The 24,648-nt window shown below is 44.3% G+C and overlaps 1 protein-coding gene across 1 annotated transcript in view; it reads right to left on the bottom strand.

Annotated features, from left to right (window-relative positions):
- The window catches only part of LOC311129013 (Krueppel-like factor 12), a 171,137-nt gene that overhangs the window by 66,819 nt on the left and 79,670 nt on the right, over nucleotides 1–24,648 (bottom strand). The window contains exon 3 of the mRNA XM_084161259.1: nucleotides 1,947–2,520. Within this exon, the coding sequence (XP_084017385.1) occupies nucleotides 1,947–2,520 (574 nt within the window). The remainder of the gene's footprint in view (nucleotides 1–1,946; nucleotides 2,521–24,648) is intronic.

The following is a 24,648-nucleotide window of genomic DNA, read 5'->3' as shown; positions in this document are numbered from 1 at the left end:
CTGCAGTGCTTTTCCAACCAGAGAAACAGTTTGTTTGGATATACATTTTACATTTACATTTTAGTCATTTAGCAGACGCTCTTATCCAGAGCGACTTACAGTTAGTGAATACATTTTCTTTTATACTGGCCCCCCGTGGGAATCGAACCCACAACCCTGGCGTTGCAAACGCCATGCTCTATCAACTGAGCTACATCCCTGCCGGCCATTCCCTCCCCTACCCTGGACAACGCTGGGCCAATTGTGCGCCGCCCATGAGTCTCCCGGTCGCGGCCGGCTGCGACAGAGCCTGGATATCATTGCAGTACTGCCAAACCCAATGACTCTACAGTTGAATGCAATGTTCTTTCTGTAACGTCTTACGCTATATGACCCATAAAACACACACACACAAATATGCACACACACAAATGTACACACACGGTAACTGTACAGTACAATACAGTACAATGCAATGCTCTGTGTGCCTCATGTTCTGGCTGTATAACCACAGTGACTGTGTCTGCCCCACCCCAGGGCTGACCCCGATTCCCATGCTCTCCTCTCACACACTGGATGGAGCTGGTGGTGTTGCTGTGTGTGTGTGTGTGTGTGTGTGTGTGTGTGTGTGTGTGTGTGTGTGTGTGTGTGTGTGTGTGTGTGTGTGTGTGTGTGTCTGTGCTCTCAATGTACACTGCCACCCATCTTCAATATCGGTCTCCACCCTATTACGCAATCCTTGTTTTTCCTCTCTTTCGTCCTCTCTCCTCTCCCAGAATGCAGACACCCAGCGTTTAAAGCGCCCGTCTCAGTGGACCCTCCCGCATACCCAATGAGTGGGTGTGTGTGTGTCAATCTGCCAGGGAGTGACGGACAGCAACCTCAGATAAACAATGTTATTTTACAACAAACTGCTCCCCAGTGTACAGCCTCCAGTCCACTTGACAGAAACACCCAAAGTCACTAGTGGTTTACACACAGTGACTATAAAACCACACCCTGTAACAAGCCTGCCTGCTCCAAAACTCTCTCTCTCTCTCACTCTCTCAAATCCTCTCTCTCTCTCAAATCTAAGTATAACCCAGACCCAGATGTGTGCTTTAGATTAGGGGAAAGAAATACGGCAGCCTGCCTGGTCCTCGTTACTTGGACTGGAGGCAATAGGACGGCCGAGGAGAAAAATCCTCACACTTACAGACAGAAAGCTTTTCATCCTCTAAATCTCATCTGCTCTCAGAAGGAGTGCGTTATCTCCTGGGGTCCCTCTTTAGCATAGGGCACACACATGCCTGTCATTACACCGGATGGTGTTGTGTCTTTCTCTGTCTCCTCTCTCTTTTCATTTCTGATCAGAAGTGTTCTCATACTGTATTGTAGACATTGTCTGTTGAGACAGAAGGGAGGAGAAGGCAGGACTATGTATGGGTGGCTAACTTTATCCCAAGTAACTCCATCTATGGCATTGGGATGATAAGGCAGGAAGATGTTTAGTATGATGTTTGTCTGAATGTCAGGCTGTTGCGTCCGGGTACAAGACAATACATGCAACTAAACAGTCATGACACTGTTGTGACACACAGGGCTTATAGTGTACAGTAACTGCAGTACATGGCAAGGTAAGATGAAGTGTTACATAAATATCCTTGTCCCACTTTTGTCATATACTGTACATTCCCATAAAGAGTAAAAAGAGAAGAGCGAGGGAGGAGAAGACCGAAGACAATTTGGAAATGAGATGTGAGATCACAGAGAGAAGGTAGTCTTCTGCCTTGTCTCACATGACTCTTCAGGATGACGAGAGAGAGAGAGAGAGAGAGAGAGAGAGAGAGAGAGAGAGAGAGAGAGAGAGAGAGAGAGAGAGAGAGAGAGAGAGAGAGAGAGAGAGAGAGAGAGAGAGAGAGAGAGAGAGAGAGAGAGATAAAGAGAGCGACAGATAAGAGAGAGAGAGAGCACGCTCTTTGTCTCACCTTTGCAATGGTGGCTCTTGTGGTCGTCCAGCAGAGGTAGCATGATGGCATTGTTGTGGAGGCTGGAGGGGGAGCGCACGGCCTTGGTGTGCATGAGGGGCAGCGACTGCACCACCACAGGGATACGATGCACTTGGTGGCCCCCCATCTTACCCCCTACTCCTCCTCTGCCCTGTACCCCTCCAAGGTTCAGGGGGCTGGAGCGTGGCGGCGGCACGGGGTGCATGATGTGCAAAAACTGCTGTTGATGATGATGACCCCGGACAGCAGCTCCAGGGGCTACCAGGGGCCCGGGTGTGAGCACGGACGAGGCGGAGGTGATGACAGACAGAGAGGAGAATGACAATGATGAAGAAGAAATGGAGGGCGGAGAGAAAGCCGAAGTGACAGGAGAAGCGGTGGAGGTGAAGGACGGGGGTGAGGGGCGGGGCTTGTTGATTGACAGGTCGACAGGCTCGGTCTGTGTCTGGAAGTGGGGATCATGGGAGAGCAGGTCCTCAGGAGGTTCAGGTTTGACTTTGCTTAGCAGGAGGGGGACGGTGTCCATCGTGGGGTAGCTGTGTACTTTGGGGGACTAAAGAGGAGAAGAGAGACACATTTCTGATTATTGATCCAACATCTGTATTAGTCATTGGTGGTCGTGCCTTTGCTATGCATACCACTTAACCCTGCCAAAACACACACTTTTGACCTTTGGGGGATTGAGGGAGGAAAAGAAACACATGAGTCAAAAGATCCATGTTCTATACATGATCTACATGTGTCATGATTTTGCAGCAATACATATAGCCCATTGGAACTACTACACAAGCTGTGGCCAAAGACATATTCCAGTGGCAGAAAATTATTGCTGCCTTATGTCCCATAAAGGATGAAGAGGACTGAGTAAGTATTGGAACTAGCTAGTCTATATGTACAACGGTGTCCATATTAACAGCCTCAATCTCAGCAGGACTTGTTTCAATCTCAGCAGGACTTGTTTCAATCTTTCATTCTAAGGTAACATAAATACATAGATGATGATGTCCTGTATGATAGAGATATAATGACAAAACAGACATGTGTATGCACTGATATTTTCTAGATTAGAGAGGGTGAAGTATGTGAACATAGTAATATCCTCTTGCTCATGGAAGCCGTCAACTCCCAAAATGATTCATCTGTCGTAACTATGATGTCATAGACCGAGAGGAAATGATGGAGAACGTTTGGTCTCTTCTCTCTACTGGCATTTGTTACTTTCTCTCTTGAAGTGTATGTCTCTCTCTTTGTGGCTCTTGTCATCTCTTATTGTGCTTATCTCTCATTCTCTCTCTTTTGGCCCCTCTCTCTTTCCCTGACTCTTTCCACCCCCCTCATTCGCTCTCTTTCTCTTTCTCCACCTCTCGCTCTCTCTCGCCTGGTATTTGTCTCTTTCTCCCTCCTGGTTTCTATCCCACAGGAACACAGCTCTCTTTGCTCTCCCATATCTCTCCTAAATCTCCTTTCGTGATGGTGGAAAAACATAATATGGGCCATCATCTGTCCCAGGCCTCTTAAGGTTCAGTGTGTCCCTCCATGCACCCCATACTTAACACATCCCAGGCCTCTAAGTCACACTGTTCTGTCTGTCCAGAGGCATTTCATAACACTGTTTATCTCAACTTAACTATCTAGGACATACCACTGTCAACTGCTAGCCTGCTACTGTCAATACACAGGACTCTCTGAACATGGTGGCTGCATGAAAGGCCCTATTTTAAAACATAACTATTACAATGTTTTAAGAAGTAAATCCACAACAGTATGTGCATGAATAACCCTGTAGAACGTTTTAATAGTAATTTATAAAATCCACAGATACAAACTATCCATTGTATTTATCAGTAATCTGTTACCAACAAGGTTACACTTTACTGTAGGTGTCCTTTCACATTCACATAACCTTTATAACAGCTACATAACACATTATAACATTCATCATAAGCCTTCGTTAACAGTTATTGAGCAACGGCATGTTATGTAGCTGTTATAAAGGCTTTATGAATGCATACAAAGGACACCTACAGTAAAGTGTACCAGATAAATGAAGCTATGTGTGAATGTTACATTCCCCAAAAAGAAACCAAAAAATGATCTCTCAAACAGAAGGGGGAACTAACAAAGAGTCACTAAAAACAACCAAAACAAAACAGGTAGGGGTTTCGAAGAGGTTCTCAAAGCCACCTATGTCCACTGAAAGTTGCAAGCAACAAGAAATATGGGTCCTAAAAGACACTCACCATAAGTGCCCACTAAATTTGCACAAGAAAAGGCAAACGAAAATAAAAACCAACACCAACCTATAATATGCAGTAAAAAGAAAGTGGAGCAAACCAAATAGGGAGACCCAAAATAAAAGGCTTTGTATTCACAAACTTAAAGAGGGAACGCTAAACAGTGGTCTAGGTCTCTCATGCCCACTGGAGCTCTGGGTGAAACTAATGACAGACTAACGAGGCTACAGGTGCAACACATCCTGACCAACAAGGATGATTCCAATCAGGGCAAGCCACACCCAAACAGAACCAACCTCTATAATCCAAATCGAAATTGAAAATGATATTGAGCAAAACCCAAATGCCTATAACAGTGGAAAACGTAAACTGGTATATAAGTATACTTGTTTACACTGTATACAGGGTTGGGGAGTAACGGATTACAAAAATACCTGTAAATGCAATTCGTTACATTACCAACAAAAAAATTGTAGTCAGATTACAGATACTTTTGAAAAACTAGATGATTACTTCTAGGATTACTTTTAAATTCAGAAAGGATGTTTGCCAAATAATTATTTGACACCTTTCTGTTTTCTCAATGACATTCAAATCAGCATTGAAAAAAGGCAGCAAGTTTAAGTTTGTTCTGCCTGAGCGAGTCTGACCACAAGTCAGAGAACACTATGATGACACACCAAATGCGTTTGATGGATCGCAGGAAAAGAGCAGGAACAGGCTTTTGTAGGATACTTCCAATGGTGCGACAGTTGTCGGAATCCAAAGATTATCCAACTTGAATAAACTCTTAGAGGTAATGACTACAGCAGTGGTGTAGCCTACGGGCGATACAGATGTCACTTAGGCCTATTAGGCTACATAGCGCATTGATGCGAATCACACTGCTGCTCTCTCATTTAGCTATTTGCACCTTACGGATTGTAGTTGTTGTGGATGGCTGTTCACAAATGTATATGTGTATTTAACCTCTATGGGATCGGTGTCCCGTATATGGGACGGTTGAGCTAACGTGAACTAATGTGATTAGCATGACTGTTGTAAGTAACAGCAACCTTTCCAGGACGTAGACATGTCTTATATGGGCAGAAAGCTTAAATTCTACATAATCTAACTGCACTGTCCAATTTACAGTAGCTATTACAGTGAAAGAATACCATTCTATTGCTTGAGGAGAGTGCACAACAACAAAAAACGTATCACGGCAACTAGTTTGATACATTCCCCTCTGAAGCTAAATAATGTACTTACATTCAGTAATCTTGCTCTGATTTGTCATCCTAAGGGTCCCAGAGATAAAATGTAGCATAGTTTTGTTTGATAAAATCCATTTTTATATTCAAATGTAGGAACTGGGTTCTACAGTTTGAACCCCTGCTGTCTCTGGCTCCACACCCACCCCACCTGGCCATCTAGATGTGTGAAAGTTTGTGTATAAGCTAATGATCCATCATGTATGACATTCCCGGGAGTGTGCAAACGTACATTTTGTATTACCATTTCATTTTTGTATGTTCTCTATAGTTATGTACTTGAAAATGTATCATTTGACCAATTCGGCACATTTGGGCAGACTTGATAAAAAATAGTCCAATATTGCATCAATCTGAAACGTTGCACACACACTGCTACTAGTGGCCAAAATCTAAATTGCTCCTAAACTGCAATTTCATATTTCTCTTGCATTTCAAAAATGATGGAACAAAAAACAGAATAGAAAACGCATATTTTTCTATTATCTTTTACCGGATCTAATGTGTTATATTCTCCTACATTAATTTCACATTTCCACAAACTTCAAAGTGTTTCCTTTCAAATGGTATCAAGAATATGCATATCCTTGCTTCAGGTCCTGAGCTACAGGCAGTTCGATTTGGGTATGTCATTTTAGGCAAAAATTGAAAAAAAGGGTCTGATCCTTAAGAGGTTAAACCCAATAATGGTTGAATTGAAGAAGTTTAAGCTGCCTATCAATCATTGCTTTTGCGACATGGGGTGTATTCATTACGGAAACTGTTCACCGTTTAAGAACCAAATGGAAGCAAACAGAGCAAAACGAGAGTTTCTATTGGACAAATTCAGGTAGGTCCCTCCCCGTTTCGTTCCGTTTGCTTCCGTTTAAGAAACGTTTTGCAACAGAAACGGCATAAAGAATACGCCCCAGTGGACAGCCAGTGAAAAATGCGCTCTTGCAACAGCTGTGTCGTGCGGATCCCAGCCTATGGAATGAAAGTTTATACCACTCCCACGTGGTATTGTGCTGCATACTGTCAAAAAATGAGTTGAATTTAAGAACACCACGAGTGGGGCTTTTACTACTCAATCTAATTTGTGCTGATTTAAAAAAAAGTCCATAGGCCTAACAGACACATATTCAAACTCAAGCACTTTTGATAGACAAACAGCTGCAAATTATTGAGATATCAAAGTGTCACCAACAAAAACGTAAACAATAGACCTATAGCAAATGCAGCATATGGAATACATTTTTCACATGCAAATAGCACTTTTTGGTAGTGCTCAAAGCATGCCATTCCGAGAGCAGCATTTATTTTTCAACTCGAAGCAATGAGCCCAAACAGTCCTCAATGACAACAAAGTCCTTAACAACAGAGTAGGCTAATTAGTCCTTCGTTTTTGGGGTATGCTCAGGTAAAACAATTTGGCTAATCGATATTTAAATATTTCCTTTCAAGTCCTATTTTTGAATATCAAGGGGTATTAAATTAATTGGAATGACTGAATATCTGACAGACTCTGTTGTTGTTTTTATGTAAAGATATAAGAAATATTTTATTATCTGTAGTAGAAAACAGTGGGTTAGAAGAAGCCTACATAACCAACCCATAAAGTAAAATGCAAAATCCATTTATGGTCAGCTATCTAAACTCTGACATTGATTTATCCTGCAATAGATGTTCAATTGGTAATATTAATTTTTGTCTTCTTCTAATGCCTCTTAAGCAGGTTGACATTTTTTTGGATGATACTTGTCCTTAAGGCAGAACTGAGTTATTTCTGCAAGATGGGCCAGCTGCAAAGTCAAAATTAGCTATATTAAACTGTTTATGATTTTATTTTTTAGCTTTTTGGTCTTAATTTAAGGTTATAGTTAGGCATTAGTGTTAGCAGTGTGGTTATGGTAAGGGTTGGTGTCACAAGTGTAGAGAGGAGTAGGCAGGAAGCAGTCACATGTTTAGAACTACTGAATTTATTAAAGCGCCATAGCTTAAAGTGGGACGAAACCCACAGTGCAAAATATAAAGTACTCAGGAAATAGTAGGAGAGATTCCTCTCAGGAAAACACGCAACATATACAATGACCGACAAAGACAAATGACAGAGGGAGTATATATACAGTGATAGAGTGGGGATTGGAACCAGGTGTGTGTAATGATGACGAGACAAGTCTGGGGTTGATGAGTGAAGGCCGTTTGCCAGCAGCAGGTTCAGCAGCAGCTAGAAGGCCGGCGATGCCGAACACCTGAGCTGGACAGGATGGGGAGCAAAAGCGAAGGCTGGTGTGACAGGACCCGATACGATAATTGACAGGGAGCTGTAATCTGCGTGTCACCTCATTTATTCTCCTCAGGACTTTGAATGGCCCAACAAACTGCGGGATCAGCTTCCGCAGTGCAGGCGGAGGGGCAGGTCCTTTGTAGAAAGCCAGACCCTGTCACCGGGGTGAAAGACCGGGGCCACACTGCGGTGACGATCGGGTGTGCGCTGTGTTCCATAACTCCTCAGTGCGCCTGAACCAATCGTCCACCGCTGGAGCCTTGATCTGACTCCAGTGCCATAATGCCAGGGCCGGCTGATAGCCTAGAACACACTGAAAGGGTGTGAGGTTAGTGGAGGAGTGACGGAGGGAGTTTTGTGCGTGTTCTGCCCATGTCAGAAATGCAGCCCACTCCCCCGGCTGGTCCTGACAGTAACTACGAAGGTACCTACCCAGTTACTGATTTACCCGTTGCACCTGCCCATTAGACTGGGGACGGTACCCAGAGTTGACCTCCAGTCATTTCATGAAGGCCTTCCAGACACGGGAGGTGAACTGAGGACCACAGTCAGACACGATGTCCTCCGTGATCCCGTAGCGCCGGAAGACGTGAGAGATGAGAGCCTCCGCGGTCTGCATGGGTGTAGGGAGACCAGGCAGAGGAATCAAATGACAGGCTTTGGAAAACCGGTCCACAACGACCAGCACAGTGGTGTGCCCCTCCGAGGGGGGAAGGTCTGTGACAAAGTCCACGGAGAGATGGGAGCAGGGTCATTGTGGAACCGGCAGCGGGTGGAGTTTGCCATAGGGGAGGTGTCTCTGTGCCTTGCTCTGTGCGCAGGTGGAGCAGGTAGAGACGTAAACCAGGAAGTCCCGGGCCAAGGTGGGCCACCAGTACTTGTCGGAGAGACAGTCGATAGTACGGGCTATACCCGTGTGCCCCGACACAGGTGCTGTGTGTGCCCAGGCGAGGAGACGGTCCCGCACATCAGAGGGCATGTAGATATGCCCCTCGGGACAGTGGGCAGGTGAGGGCTCTGGTCTCTGCATTTCGAGAGAGGGTAAATGTGCCCCCACGGGAGGGTAGAACCAGGCAGTAGGTCGATAGTGCAGTCCTATGGGCGATGAGGGGGCAGGCATGTGGCACTAGTCTTCGAAAAGGCCACCTGTAGGTCCTGGTATTCCTCCGGGATAGGGACGTGGGTGGCCTGCTCCGGACTTTCCACGGAGGTGGCACAGATAGACACCGAGAGACACCTCCCCTGACACTCCTGCGACCAACCCAACAGCCTCCTCTCTGTCCACGATATACTTGGGTTATGCAACTGTAACAGGGGAGACCTAAAACTATGGGGTGTGCAGGAGAGTCTAAGATGAGGAACGTGATGCGTTCATGGTGGTTGTGATCAACTGTGAGGGAAATGGGGATCGTGGTCTGGCTCACCAGTCCTGTTCCTAGGGGACGGTTGCCTAGGTCATGGACTGGGATAGGGGGTTGTGAAGGGACTAGAGGAATGCGTAATGATAAGGCCACTGACCGGTCTAGGAAATTGCCTGCAGCACCTGAGTCCACTAGGGCAGGACTCAGTGGGGGACCAGGATAGTCCGGGAAGGTGACAGGGAGGAGGATGGGCTGGGTGGACAGAGTGGAGCAAGGCACATCCACGCCTACCTGGGAAGGTGCAGGAGCGCTCCTCGGCCTGTCGCTTCCTCGCCTGGTTCTCCTTCTGGGACAGGTGTTCCAGGGGTGGTCCGACTCCCCGCTGTAGGAGCAGAGACCCTGTTGACGGCGGCGTTGACGTGCCCACCTCCATGGGCTCAGTCTTGCAGGAGGTTCCTGGGAGAGACCCGAACCCCTGGGATGGGCGACGACGGGCACGCAGGAGATTATCCATGCGGATGGCCATGGCGATGAACTGGTCCAGCGTGAGGTCCTCATCGCAACAGGACAGCTCGGTGTGGACATCTGCCTGTAGCCCACTGTGGAAAACCGTCAACAGGCCCTGATCGTTCCAGCCAGTGGACGCAGCCAACGTCCGGAAATCCAGAGCGTACTCAGACTCTGTCCTGGACCCCTGGCGCAGATGGAGGAGATGCTCACCTCCCTCTCGGCCCTCGGTTGGGTGGTCGAAAAAGGCATGGAAGAGTTGGATGAAGCGTTCATAGGACTGTACTTCTGGACCGTCCCTCTCCCAGCCGGCGTGCGCCCACTCCAGAGCCCGGCCTGTCAGCACTGAAATCACCAAGGCCACCTTGTCCCTTTCAGAGGCCGTCCCGGCATGACGTGCAAGGTGGAGGTCACACTGCAGTAGAAACCCCCTACAGTGAGCTGGGGTGCCGTGAAACCACTCCGGGAGGGGCAGGTGGACGTTGCTGATCGGACCGAGTGATGTAGATGTGTTCATGGTGGTTGGGGTGGCTGGAACGACCGTGAGGAGTTGGGAAGGTGGAGGTGTAGCCTGCAGTTGGCATACGGTCTGGATCACCTCGTCCATGGCAGTCCCGAGGTGCTCCAGGCACCTGAAAGGCCGCTCAGCAAGGAAGAAGCCACTGCTCCAAAACCGCCATACAAAAATGCCAGACCACGGTTTGCAACTGCACATGGGGACAAAGATCGTACTTTTTGGAGAAATGTCCTCTGGTCTGATGAAACAAAAATAGAACTGTTTGGCCATAATGACCATCGTTATGTTTGGAGGAAAAAGGGGGTATCTTGCGAGCCGAAGAACATTATAGCTTGTAGCTCACACCATTCAGACTTTATAGCCACTCTACCGCTCTACCACAGCCTCCTTTCACAGCAGCAGCTAATAGCGGATTTAGTGGATTGAGACAGATCCAATGCAAGTACCCAGATGTTTCTAGCTCAAACAAAACCGGAAAAATTGCAGGGGAAAGGTTGGGGAATGGAGCTCAACTATAAGAAAAGTAACAGCATACAGTATGTCGCGCTGCATATTATAATTTCACTTGCAATGCATTAGCTCACAGCGCAGTGGAAAATTATGCCCAGAAGCTCCTGATCAGGCTATGAATGGTACTCGTAATTTGCTAAGTACATAGCAACTCCACCCCAGTGTAGATGAGCCAAACAAACAGCAGCTACGTTAGGCTAGCTGTTGTTTTCAAAGACTAGCATTTTCAACATCAAAATTCCTCCATTGATCACGTGACGTCAACACATGACGTAATCTTGCCTTCATAACATATTCCATGCACTGTATAGCCCCTCGGCTATTGTTGCGTTTTCTCTGAATAAGAGGATATCTAAAACTTGATGAAGAATATAGAAATTATGTAATGAAAAATGCTGAGAAGGCTGGACTGGTAGGGTTAACATGCTTGTTGTGTGTTCTCTGCCTGTTTGTGTGAACTTTATAGGCGGACAGTGATAAAAAGTGCCTGAGGCCAAAGGACTCTGAGGCATCGGACCTTTGGAGACTGAACTTGAAATATTGTGTCTCTTCTTTTTGTCAATGCAAGCTATTCAGCTTTGGATGGCTACTGTAAGCATTGGCTTTGACTTGTTTTGTTTCTTTCAATATTGCCATATTTCCTACAAGTAGCAGGACAGAGGGAAAATGTGAGATAGACAAAGATATTCTATTTCAAATGATTAGGAGATGTTTTTGTTTTCATAATCATTACGCAATTTAATCTGTCAAAGCAATGTACTTTACTACTGTCAGAACAATGTACTTTATAAGCACTGGATCACTGACAATCAGACCTGGGTTCAAATATTATTTGAAATCATCACTTTAGCTGGGATTGATTCAGCTTGCCTGGCGCAATGGATGGCACCAATAGAATAGTTGCACAACTGTAAACCCCGCCCATCTGGCACTCCAGGCAGACTAAAAGTATTTGAAAGATTTCAAGTAGTATTTGAAGCCACATCGGCTTTGGAGTTTTGAAAATCAATAATTTGCTACAGTCAAAAGGCTTTGGCAGAGGAATTGACAGGATGTCATATAGGCCGATAGGCTGTGGTTCCTTCATATTACCAAGAGATGGCAAAACATTGCTGTGGTTTAAAAGGTCAAAATAACAGGGTGGATAAGGTTGCACAGAAGTGAAAAACATCAACTGAAATGTGCATATTGGTGTAGGCTTTGTATGGATCTCAACCCAACTGAAATGGAAAATGTTTTTGAAACCTCAGCCACCCCCAGTTTCTATTTCACAAAAACACACTCAGTCGCACACACACATGTGCATAGTCGCACACACACATGCGCATAGTCGCACATGCATGCATACACAGTGACTGACTTGGACAAAAATAGGTGCTGGTACTCATGTTGGGTGCCGGTACTGTTTATATTTTGGTGCAGGAGCTCCACAATACTTTTGAGCTAATATTCTATAAGAGAAAGCAGTAGAAAATTTGAGGTGCCGGTACTCAGCTCCGGTGAGCTCCTGCCCAAGTAAAGCACTGTGCATACACAAAAACGCACACATGTTCACTTGTATTATCCCTCAGACATGCATACATATACATACACACGTACACACACACACAAACAGTACACACTCTGTAAAAATTGTTTCAACAAATTATTATTAAGTAACTTGTTCCACTGTGATGAGTGTGATGAAAGGAGGCAGGCACAGGAGGGTAATCACCGAATACAGCGTTTAATCCTTCGTTGATACACAAATGCGCTCAAATAGCGATCAACGAAACAGGCACAGGGGAAACTCTTATCCCTGGCAACAACAAGGTAAGGGTAGCTCAACCGAGCTACCCACAGCTCTACAAACAATCACCCACACAGGGTAAGCAGAGGGAACACTTATACAATGACTAATGAGGGATAAGGACCAGGTGTGTGTGATTGATAAGACAAGACAAATGGAGTGATGATAAATGGATCGGCAGTAGCTAGTAAGCCGGTGATGCCGAACGCCGAAACCTACCCGAACAAGGAGGGGAGGCAGCCTCGGAAGTCGTGACATCCACAGACTTTTTTTTTTGTTACTCAACTTTTGTTTACTCAACTCATAGTGTGGAAATATATATAAAACACAGAAAAATCACACTTTTGACTGCCTTTGTTTTCCATTGTGCCCCTAAGTTTATTACTGGTGATGGTTATAGAACTCACCATTGAGTTTTGTATCAAAAAGTGGGTTGGGCCTCTTTGTATGTAAGGAGAGAGCAGTCTTTTCTTGTGTTAATCTATAAAGCACTCATGCGGAAACGTCCTATCTATCTATCATCATTTATTTAATTTAGACTTACAAATGACCAAACCCGGTCTCAGGCTTGGATAACACTGCACCCTTTCGGTCTCCAGAGAGTTGGGTAAAGCTACTTTTAGTTTTTTGCGCCCTTTATGCAGAACAACTTACAGAGCTCTCTGAAATGACATGTTCTGGTCCCCCTTGGTCAGTCCGGAGTAATGATCAGAGACCTCTATGTTGATAAATGTGTCTGTTTTTCTTAATATATTTTGTAATATTGTATATTGTATGTGTTTGATGTATTTACAGTGCCTTCAGAAAGTATTCACACCCCTTGATTTTTTCTTCGTTTTGTTGTGTTACAAAGTGGGAATAACATTGATTTAATTGTCATTTTTTGTCAATGATCTACACAAAATACTCTGTAATGTCAAAGTAGAAGAAACATTCTAAAATGTGTTTAAAAAAAATACAACACTAAAATATCCTAATTAGATAAGTATTCAATACATGTTAGAATCACCTTTGGCAGCAATTACAGCTGTGAGTATTTCTGGGTAAGTCTCTAAGAGCGTTCCACACCTGGATGGTGCAACATTTGCCCATTATTCTTTTCAAAATTCTTCAAGCTCTGTTAAATTGGTTGTTGATAATTGCTAGACAACCATTTTCAGGTCTTGCAATAGATTCTCAAGCAGATTGAAGTCAAAACTGGAACTCGGACACTCAGGAACATTCACTGTCTTCTTGGTAAGCAACTCCAGTCTAGATTTGGCCTTGTGTTTTAGGTAATTATCCTGCTGAAAGGTGAATTCATCTCTCAGTGTCTGGTGGAAAGCAAACTGAACCAGGTTTCTTCTAGGATTTTGCCTGCGCTTAGCTCCATTCCATTTCTTTTTAATCCTGAGAAACTCCCCAGTCCTTAACAATTACAAGCATGCCCATAACATGATGCAGCCACCACTATGCTTGAATATGGAGATTGCTACTCAGTAACGTGTTATATTGGATTTGCACCAAACATACACTTTATATTCAGGACAAAAAGTTAATTGCTTAGCAACATTTTTTGCTGTATTACTTTAGTGCCTTGTTGCAAACAGGATGCATGTTTTGGAAGTGTTTTATTCTGTACAGGCTTCCTTCTTTTCACTCTGTCAATTAGGTTAGTATTGTTGAGTAACTACAATGTTGTTGATCCATCCTCAGTTTTCTGCTATCACAGCTATTAAACTATGTAACTGTTTTAATGTCACCATTGACCTCATGGTAAAATCTCTGAGCGGATTCCTTCCTCTCCGGCAACTGAGTTAGGAAGGACGCCTGTATCTTTGCAGTGACTGAGTGTATTGATACCCCATCCAAAGTGTAATTAATAACTTCACCATGCTCAAACGGATATTCAATGTCTGCTTGTTTTTAGTTTTCACCCATCTACCAATAGGTGCCCTTCTTTGCGAGGCAATGGAAAACCTCCCTGGTCTTTGTGGTTTGTGGAATCTGTGTTTGAAATGTGTCTGCTCTACTGACGGACCTTACAAATAATTGTATGTGTGAGGTACAGAGATCAGGTAGTCATAAAAATATAATGTTAAGCACTATTATTGCACTCAGAGTGAGTCCATGCTACATATTATGTGACTTTCTTACTCCTGAATGTATTCAGGCTTGTGATAACGAATGGGTTGAATACTTATGAACTCAAGACATTCCAGCTTCACATTCGGTCCAAGTTAGCTCCAAAAAATCTGTCAATTTAAAATGATGTGTTTGCTCTACTTGTCTCATATGTTAATTCAACTATGAATTATTATTTGGGCATCTTAACTAAAAAAGGCTATGCAACTGTCTACACACACACAGTGCTTTTAACATACAATGTTTCAATGTACATATTTGACACACATTGACATACATGATTACATTATGCATGTTCATTTATACAGTAATTGTATATGTCCTCACCTGGGATAAGAACTCACAACCTCTTGGTTCATGGCAAACCGACTTTCCTGCTTCGTCTATATCAATTATACGTTCATCTGACTATTGTCTCATCATTGATTTGTTTGACTTATTTCAGCATTTTTTAATAAAAATTTTTACTTTTAACAGAGCTGAGATTTACTTTGAAGTGCAAAATCTAGCAATACAGTTGAAATCTGTAATTGACACAGACATGGTGGCATAGCAGGACGATTGGAATGCTGTGAACCAAGAGGTTGTGAGTTCAACCTCTTGGTTGCCGACAATTTTTTTTGTTCAGGTAACACTAAAAAAAGGATGTGGGACTAGTTACTTAAAGGACCAGTGCAGTCAAAAGCGTGAATTTACTGTGTTTTATATACATTTCCACACAATGAGGTTGGAATAATACTGTGAAATTGTGAACATGATGATAATGCCCTTTTAGTGTAAGAGCTGTTTGAAAACACTGCCTGAAATATCTGCCTGTTTTGGTAGGATGGAGTTTTGGCCTTCCATGGTGACATCACCATGTGGTATATTAGTTAATAGACCAATAAGAAAGAGAGTTCCAAACCTCTCCAATTACATCACATTTTCAGGTTTTCCTCCCTTCTCAGACCATTCCCAGACAGGCCTATGGACATTCTTGCTTGAGAAATTGCTCTTTGCTAAGAAGCTATTTTTGTTGAAAACAACCAGAGTAAAGTACTTAATTGTTACCTAGAAAAGGTTTGATATTGATATAAAAATGGCTGCATTGGACCTTTAATAATAATTTGTTGAAACAACTAGATTTTTTTTTTTACAGTGTACACACACACACACACACACACACACACACAAACACACACACACACAATCCACCGGGACCCGCCTGCTTGCCTGCCTCTGTGCTGATCTAATTGTCTTTATTAGGGGATACTGGTAAGGCAGGGCTGATTTTCCAGGCCCATGCGGGTGAATTCTCTAATGAGGCAGACTATTTCCAGCAAAGCCTTGGCCCCCCGCCACCCAAATCAAGACCATGTTTCTGCAGTCTAAACCGTGTGTGTGTCATGGGTGTGAACGTTTAAATGTTTAAACAAATTTGTGGTCGTTAATGTTAAGAAAAAATTCTGAACTGAAAACCAATGTTGTTTTGCGAGGCATGCAAGATAAGACATTGCGAGATACAGATTACCTAGACACATGCGCACGGTTCTTTCTGCCTGTCCCCTCCTCTCTCTACCTACCTTGGCTAGCCTGCTCTTTCTGATGCGAGAGTGTGTTCTGTCTTCGGTCTGTTGCGTGTGGAATATCCTAGCCTATTCATTGCAAATTGAGAAATCATGTGACTAAACTGAATAAAATAAGAAGAAACTATACTATGAAACAAAGATAAATGATATAAAGAATGATAGTAAAAACCTTTTTGGAGCACCTTAAATGAACTTCTGGGCAAAAAGGCAAACTCAACTCCATCATTCATTGAATCAGATGGCTCATTCATCACAAAACCCACTGATATTGCCAATTACTTTAATCATTTTTTAATTGGCAAGTTTAGCAAACTTAGGCATGACATGCCAGCAACAAACGCTGACAATATAAATCAAAGTATAACTGATCAAATAATACATTCTGTAAAGTGAGTGTGTAAGAGGTGAATTTGTTTTTGTTGTCGATCAACAATGACAAGCCACTGCAGGCTGACAACATGGATGGAAAATTACTGAGGATAATAGCGGACGATATTGCCACTCCTATTTGACATATCTTCAATCTAAGCCTACTAGAAAGTGTGTGCCCTCAGGCCTAGAGGGAAGCAAAAGTAATTCTGCTACCCAAGAATAGTAAAGCCCCCTTTACTGGCTCAAATAGCTGACCAATCAGCCTGTTACCAACCCTTAGTAAACTTTTGGAAAAATGTGTGTTTGACCAGATACAATGCTATTTCACAGTAAACAAATTGACAACAGACTTTCAGCACGCTTATAGGGAAGGACATTCAACAAGCATGGCACTTACACAAATTACTGATGATTGGCTGAGAGAAACTGATAATTAAAAGATTGTGGGAATGGTTTTGTTAGACTTCAGTGCGGCATTTGACATTATCGATCGTAGTCTGCTGCTGGAAAAAACGTATGTGTTATGGCTTTACATCCCCTGATATATTGTGGATAAAGAGTTACTTGTCTAACAGAACACAGAGGGTGTTCGTTAATGGAAGCCTCTTAACATAATCCAGGTAAAATCAGGAATTCCCCAGGGCAGCTGTCTAGGCCCCTTAATTTTTTCAATCTTTACTAACGACATGCCACTGGCTTTGAGTAAGTGTGTCTATGTATGCGGATGACTCAATACTATACACGTCAGCTACTACAGCAACTGAAGTGACTACAACACTTAACAAAGAGCTGCAGTTAGTTTCAGAATGGGTGGCAAGGAATACATTTGTCCTAAATATTTCAAAAACTAAAAGCATTGTATTTGTGACAAATTATTCACTAAACCCTAAACCTCAATTAAACCTTGTAATAATTCATGTGGAAATTGAGCAAGTTGAGGTGACTAAACTGCTTGGAGTAACCCTGGATTGTAAACTGTAATTTTCAAAACATGTTGATACAACAGTAGCTAAGATGGGGAGAAGTGTGTCCATAATAAAATGCTGCTCTGCCTTTTTAACAACACTATCAACAAGGCAGGTCATACAGGCGCTAGTTTTGTCGCACCTGGAGTACTGTTCAGTCGTATGGTCAGGTGCCACAAAGAGGGACCTTGGAAAATTACAATTGGCTCAGAACAGGGCAGCACGGCTGACCCTTAAATGTACACGGAGAGCTAACATTAATAATGTGCATGTAAATCCCTCCTGGCTCAAAGTGGAGGAGAGATTGACTTCATCAGTACTTGTTTTTGTAAGAAGTGTAGACATGCTGAATGTACCGAGGTGTCTGTTTAAACTACTAGCACATAGCTCGGACACCCATGCATACCACACAAGACATGCCACCAGAGGTCTCTTCACAATCCCGAAGTCAAGAACAGACTATGGGAGACGCACAGTACTACGTAGAGCCATGGCTACATGGAACTCTATTCCACATCAGGTAACTGATGCAAGCAGTAGATTCAGATTTTAAAAAACAGATAAAAATACACCTTATGGAACAGCGGGGACTGTGAAGAGACACACACACACAGGCACAGACACACACTTACACATTCACATAAGACACACACTTGGCAGCAGCTAATGGGCATCCTTAATAAATACAAAATACAAATTGATTGCAGGCCCTGCTTTACTGAAGTTGCGAGACATTGCAAGCCAATAAATTGTGAGATACAGCATTCCATTGCGAGGTACACCATTTAATTACCGATAGATAGGCCTAGTGCACGGTTATGGCTCTGTCTGCCTGGTGGCCGAACTGCATATACTGTGCCCCTCTCTTTTCTCTCCGTTCCTCGCTAGCTTTACGAAACATGCAAGTGCTTGTGTTCTCGGATGTAGGGCAACTTATCAGTCTCCTCCATTGCAAAAATACTGAACCTTAGGAGTCGAGGAGTCTTGACACTCAGAAATTTGAGTCGACACCGGGAGTCGACATGCAAGCAGTCGAAGGATCAATTATTTTGGAGTCGGCTCTCCACCACTACGTCTTTGTTGTTAACGGTTGGAAAAATATCAGAGAAAGGCAAGCGACAGCAGCAAAGTCCTGTACGGCAATACTTTGAGAAGTTAAATGAGAAGGTGGTGAAATGCAAACTGTGCGAGGTGGAATTGAGGGACAGTAATGGTAGTACAGGTGCAATGCTTAACCATCTGAAAGGGACGCACTGTGAAACCCAAACAGTTGCTGGCAGCAACAAAAATGTTTAAAATGTTCATTTATTTAAATGTTACGATTTTTTTTCTCCATTTGTCACATGCCTAGTGTTTGTGTGTGTTTTCGTGTGTTTGAGTGTGTACATGCGTGCGTTCTTGTGTTTGTATGTTAAATGGGAAGTTCAATCTGTTAGGGCAATATATCACATCTTGGAACACTTCAAAGCCAGTGTGGGCTGTTCACATCCTGCCTCTGACTGACACTACTGACATCACTACACATATGGATAACAGCTTCAATCACAACCTATTAGCTAGGAGAACAAATGCACTTTTGCACTCAGACACCCCACCATAGACTATGACTATAAAGACCTTGATGTCACTGACTGCTAAAGCCTTTCCCTTTTCCTGCTCTTTTGTCTCTCTGTCAGGGTCAGACAAAAGGGGTGCATTTCAATAGATTTGTATCTTTACTGTTCTGAAATTACAGCATAGGTAAAAGCAATACGGCGAATGACTACCAGGAATGTAATTTCACCTTTTTGTCAGGGTCAGACACTATGGCTGAGTCTCAATAGTCTAAAGTTGCTTCCTTTCCGTTTATTATCTTATCTCCTTTATCTGTACAGATCTGAAAACACAGCACAGGTGAAGAAATATGGTGTATAACTACCAGGAATGTGCTTTCACCTAATGTCAGTGCAGATGGAGGAAAGGAAATGAGTATTCACTTAAGACTAATGAGATGCAGCCAATAGGAAAGCTATGCTCAGTCCCCAATTAACCCCTAGCCCATTGTCTTACACCTAATAGCCTTTGCTATAGGGAGTTATATAACATACTCAGATTATTTAGGAACAACGCCACTGACCCTATGCTAGACAATGCCTCTACTAGAATCCTTTCCTTTATGTATTTCCTGTCAATTGTAAAAGATTGACTCTATTGACTCTTGTGTCACCATGGATACTCCTGCTGTTTTCAAATCTCACAGAGGGCTTGGACTGTTACATACTGTACAAATGTACGAAGCCTGATGTATAAACTGGACTTTCTGGATGTCTGGGTGCATGACACTAGCCTAGATGTTCTGGTTATCTCAGAGACCTGTCTGAATAATTTGATTATGGATAAGGACGTTGCCATTGCGGACTACAACATTTTCAGATGTGATAGACAAAAAAGGGGGGAAGGGGTGGCTACTTATGTAAGATCTTCTCTTAAGGCATCACGCTATCTTAGCATCTCTGTCCCCAAAATATGTGAGCTGTTGGTTATAAAAGTGTCCATAAGCCAAAATATGCATATATTTATTGCTGCGGTCTACCGCCCACAAGGCGCTTTGGCGGAGGCTGTTGGTATTATTTCTGATTATTTAAAACCCTTTCTGGTATCTGAACTGGTTGTGTTAGGAGATCTAAATCTTGATTGGCTTACACATGCCTCAGATCAGTTTAAGAAAATCTGTCTTGAGTTCAGCTTGACTCAGCTGATAATGAAACCCACTTGGATTCATGTCAAAAAATCGAACAAACTCCTCATTGATTGACCTTATCCTGACTAACAGTCCCAGAAGCATTTGTCTAGTGGTGTTTTTGCAAATGATATCAGCGACCACTGTCCTATTGCTTGCATTAGAAATACGAAATTGAAAAACTCTGACCCTCGTATAATTATGAAGAGATCACTAGTAATAAACAATGGAAAACAGCATCTAGTGGTTAAGGGTAGAGGCTGCTGCATGCATATAGATAATATCCCCATAATCTAAAATAGACATAAAAGTGGCTTGGACAATCTCCTTCATATTAACAAAAGACAGACTGTAAAAGAAACAAACCATGAACTTCAACTTCTTCACCAGCTCAGTGACATGTTTTTTAAATGACAATTTGTCGTCAAGCCAGATACCAAGATATTTGCAGGAAGGAACTCGCTCAATTTGTGTACCGTTCAAACTAGTCATTACAAATTCATTTAAATCTGGGTTATGGGACCTAGCACTAACTTTAGATCCAATAGTGACCTCTGCAGTGCTTGAAAATCAGATTTCAAATGTGAAAAGGTTTGGCTTGGCCAACCGATGGAGCAATCGAATACAAAACTATATAATTTTACCTCACTTTAACTCTACCCACATGTACATATTACCTCAATTACCTCGACTAACCGGTGCCCCCGCACATTGACTCTGTACCGGTACCCCTGTTTATAGCCTCCCTACTGTTATTTTATTTTACTGCTGCACTTTAATTATTTGCTATTTTTATTTTTTTGCTTATCTAGGTTTTACTTAAAACTATTATTTATTTTCTTAAAACTGCATTGTTGGTTAAGGGCTTGTAAGTAAGCATTTCACTGTAAGGTCTACACCTGTTTTATTCGGCGCTTGTGGCAAATAAAATTTGATTTGATTTGCATACAAATGAATATACACTACCAGTCAAAAGTTTGTACACACCTACTTATTGAAGGTTTTTTCTTTATTTTTACTATTTTCTACATTGTAGAATAATAGTGAAGACATCAAAACTATGAAATAACACATATGGAATCATGTAGTAAACCAAAAAGTGTTAAACAAATTTTTCAAATACCCACACTTTGCTTTGATGACATATATAGATTGTAAACAGTAGTAGGCCATGAATCGGACCTTGGGGCACCCCTTTATGTAACTCAAGGAATTCCGATTTGACCCCATCTACCTTGATATGGCCTGAGTTCTGTCATTGAGATAATTATGAAACCATTGGCAAGCATCAGTACTCAACCATGTCAAGGACAGCTTATTCAACAGAATAACATGGTCTACAGTATCAAAAGCTTTTGACAAGTCTACAAACATGGCAGCACAATACTGGGATTTGATTTGTATTATTCGCACCCCAGGCTTCATGATCTATATTATTCCGAACTGTTTTCTACTAGCTGCATACCAGACCCTGTTTTGGCACTTGAATTTTTCTCATCCATTTTTAACTCTCTGGCTGATAAACATGCCCCTTTCAAGCGACTCAGAATAAAAAAACAACTAACCTATGGTACTCTCCTGCACTCTCAGACCTCCTCTTGATAAAAAATCAAATCTGGGCCAAGGCTAGACAAACTGGCTCGTTAGCTGATTGGGAGCTATTTAGGCAATTGAGAAATAGGTGCACTGCCTCGGTTAAACAGGTCAAATCAAACTACTTCCTTAGTGCTCTGACAGACTCTGTTAGTGATCCCTCTAAATTCTGGAAAACTGTTAATTCACTGAAGTGTGGTTATTCCTCTACTTCCCTGCCTATGCAAGTAGTTTTAGACTCCTCCAACATTACAGAAAAAGTTAAGATGCTTTTAATGCTTTTAATCAGCATTTTATCTAATCTAGTTTCCAATTTAAAGAATGGTGTTCATACTGGTCTTGGTCAGTCAGTTGACTTTTCTTCCCACATACAGCCTCCAGTTGCCTCGATGGATGATCAGTCAACCTCACGTGACTTGGGAAATGGTATTCAGGGTTTTTCTTTTTGGAAACAGAAGTTCTTGCTGCCTTATAAGCTATTGACAACAAGAAGTCATTAGGGGCTGACAATTTAGACCCATCTTTGCTTAATAATATCCCCCTAGAGCCGATTGAAACACCGGTCAGTTTAAGTTTGAGAACTGTTTGTTTGCCTTGGCTGCGCCTCAATCCATCGCATCCGCCTATGGCGGCCGTCCTCATCTGCGGTGGAAGGTGGCCGAGCTACAGCGGGGTCAGACCATGAGACATCCCGAAAATCGATCTTCTCACAAAAACGTCTGTAGCGTCCGAACCGTTTGGGCTACACACTAATGGGACCCCACTGTGGAAACGGGAGATTCTCACGAACATGATGGTGTTCATTTTGCTCTACGGTAGTTTTGTGCCTACCCAAATAAATCTGTGTAAAAATATATATATTTCCAGTGTTTGCTTATATCTCATAGATACAGGACAGACACTTCAAAACCTTGTTCCTTATGATTTATTTTTTGACTGTATGTTTTGCCATTTATGAATGTGTTATTCAATGAGTTTCTATGGGCTATAGTAGTAAAGGCCAAATTCAATATTTTGTATATATTTTTTGGGATACCTAAAGGAACCTAAAACACATTTACATTTTAGTCATTTAGCAGACGATCTTATCCAGAGCGACTTACAGTTAGTGAGTGCATACATTATTTTTTGAATTTTTCATACTGGCCCCCCGTGGGAATCGAACCCACAACCCTGGCGTTGCAAACGCCATGTTCTACCAACTGAGCTACATCCCTGCCACCATTCCCTCCCCTACCCTGGACGACGCTGGGCCAATTGTGCACCGCCCCATGGGTCTCCCGGTCGCGGCCGGCTACGACAGAGCCTGGATTCGTTGAAGGACGGGTCAGACCAAGGTGCAGCGTGATATACGTACATGTTTATTTACACTGAATAAACACACGACAAAACAATAAACCAACGACACGTGAAGTCCAAGGTAGCACACAACAAACCTTACACGGAACAAGATCCCACAACCCACTAGTGCCAATAGGCTGCCTAAGTATGATCCCCAATCAGAGACAACGAGCTACAGCTGCCTCTGATTGGGAACCACACCGGCCAACATAGATCTACACATAATAGATCGAAACATAGAAAACACACAACAAAGAATATACACACCGACTCAACATTTAAGCGTCCCCTGAGTCAGGGCGTGACAGTACCCCCCCCCAAAGGTGCGGACTCCGACCGCACAACATAAACATAACAGGGTAGGGGCCGGGTGGGCATTCCGCCTCGGAGGCGGATCCGGCTCGGGGCGTGACGACCTCTCACTCTCCGCCTCCCTGTTGCGCCCCTGGTCTGGTCTGGACCTCGGCGCACTACTTCCCCTCTCCTTCCTCCCACGATACGCCAGGCCCTGTCTGGACCCTGGTGTGGGAGACCCCGAACCTGGAGAGGGGCTGACGTCATGGTCTGGACTGGAGCCGCTGACCGGAGCAGGACTGGGCACCGGTGGAGCGGACTGCTCTGGCTCCGGAGTGGAGCCGCTGACTGGAGCTGGACTAGACCCCGGTGGAGCGGACTGCTCTGGCTCCGGAGTGGCGCAGCTGACCGGAGCTGGATCAGGCACCGGTGGAGCGGACTGCTCTGGCTCCGGAGTGGAGCAGCTGACTGGAGCTGGATCAGGCACCGGTGGAGCGGACTGCTCTGGCTCCGTAGTGGAACAGCTGACCGGCACTGGATCAGGCACCGGTGGAGCGGACACGGGCCGTGCCGGACTGGAAAAACACACCACTGGTCTGGTGCGAGGAGCAGGAACAGGCCGGGCCGGGCTGGCGACGCGCACCACTGGCTTGGTGCGAGGAGCAGGGACAGGCTGGGCCGGGCTGGCGACGCGCACCACTGGCTTGGTGCGAGGAGCAGGAACAGGCCGGGCCGGACTGGCGACGCGCACCACTGTCTTGGTGCGAGGAGCAGGAACAGGCCGGGCCGGGCTGGCGACGCGCACCACTGGCTTGGTGCGAGGAGCAGGAACAGGCCGGGCCGGGCTGGCGACGCGCACCACTGGCTTGGTGCGAGGAGCAGGAACAGGCCGGGCCGGACTGGCGACGCGCACCACTGTCTTGGTGCGAGGAGCAGGAACAGGCCGGGCCGGGCTGGCGACGCGCACCACTGGCTTGGTGCGAGGAGCAGGAACAGGCCGGGCCGGACTGGCGACGCGCACCACTGTCTTGGTGCGAGGAGCAGGAACAGGCCGGGCCGGGCTGGCGACGCGCACCACTGGCTTGGTGCGAGGAGCAGGAACAGGCCGGGCCGGGCTGGCGACGCGCACCACTGTCTTGGTGCGAGGAGCAGGAACAGGCCGGGCCGGACTGGCGACGCACACCACTGGCTTGGTGCGAGGAGCATGAACAGGCCGGGCCGGGCTAGCGACGCGCACCACTGGCTTGGTGCGAGGAGAAGGAACAGGC

Source organism: Coregonus lavaretus, assembly GCF_964263955.1.
Source record: "Coregonus lavaretus genome assembly, chromosome: 5".
Taxonomy (NCBI): Eukaryota; Metazoa; Chordata; class Actinopteri; order Salmoniformes; family Salmonidae; genus Coregonus; species Coregonus lavaretus.
The sequence above is the reverse complement of the archived record's forward strand: the minus strand, read 5'-3'. Positions and strand labels throughout refer to the sequence as shown.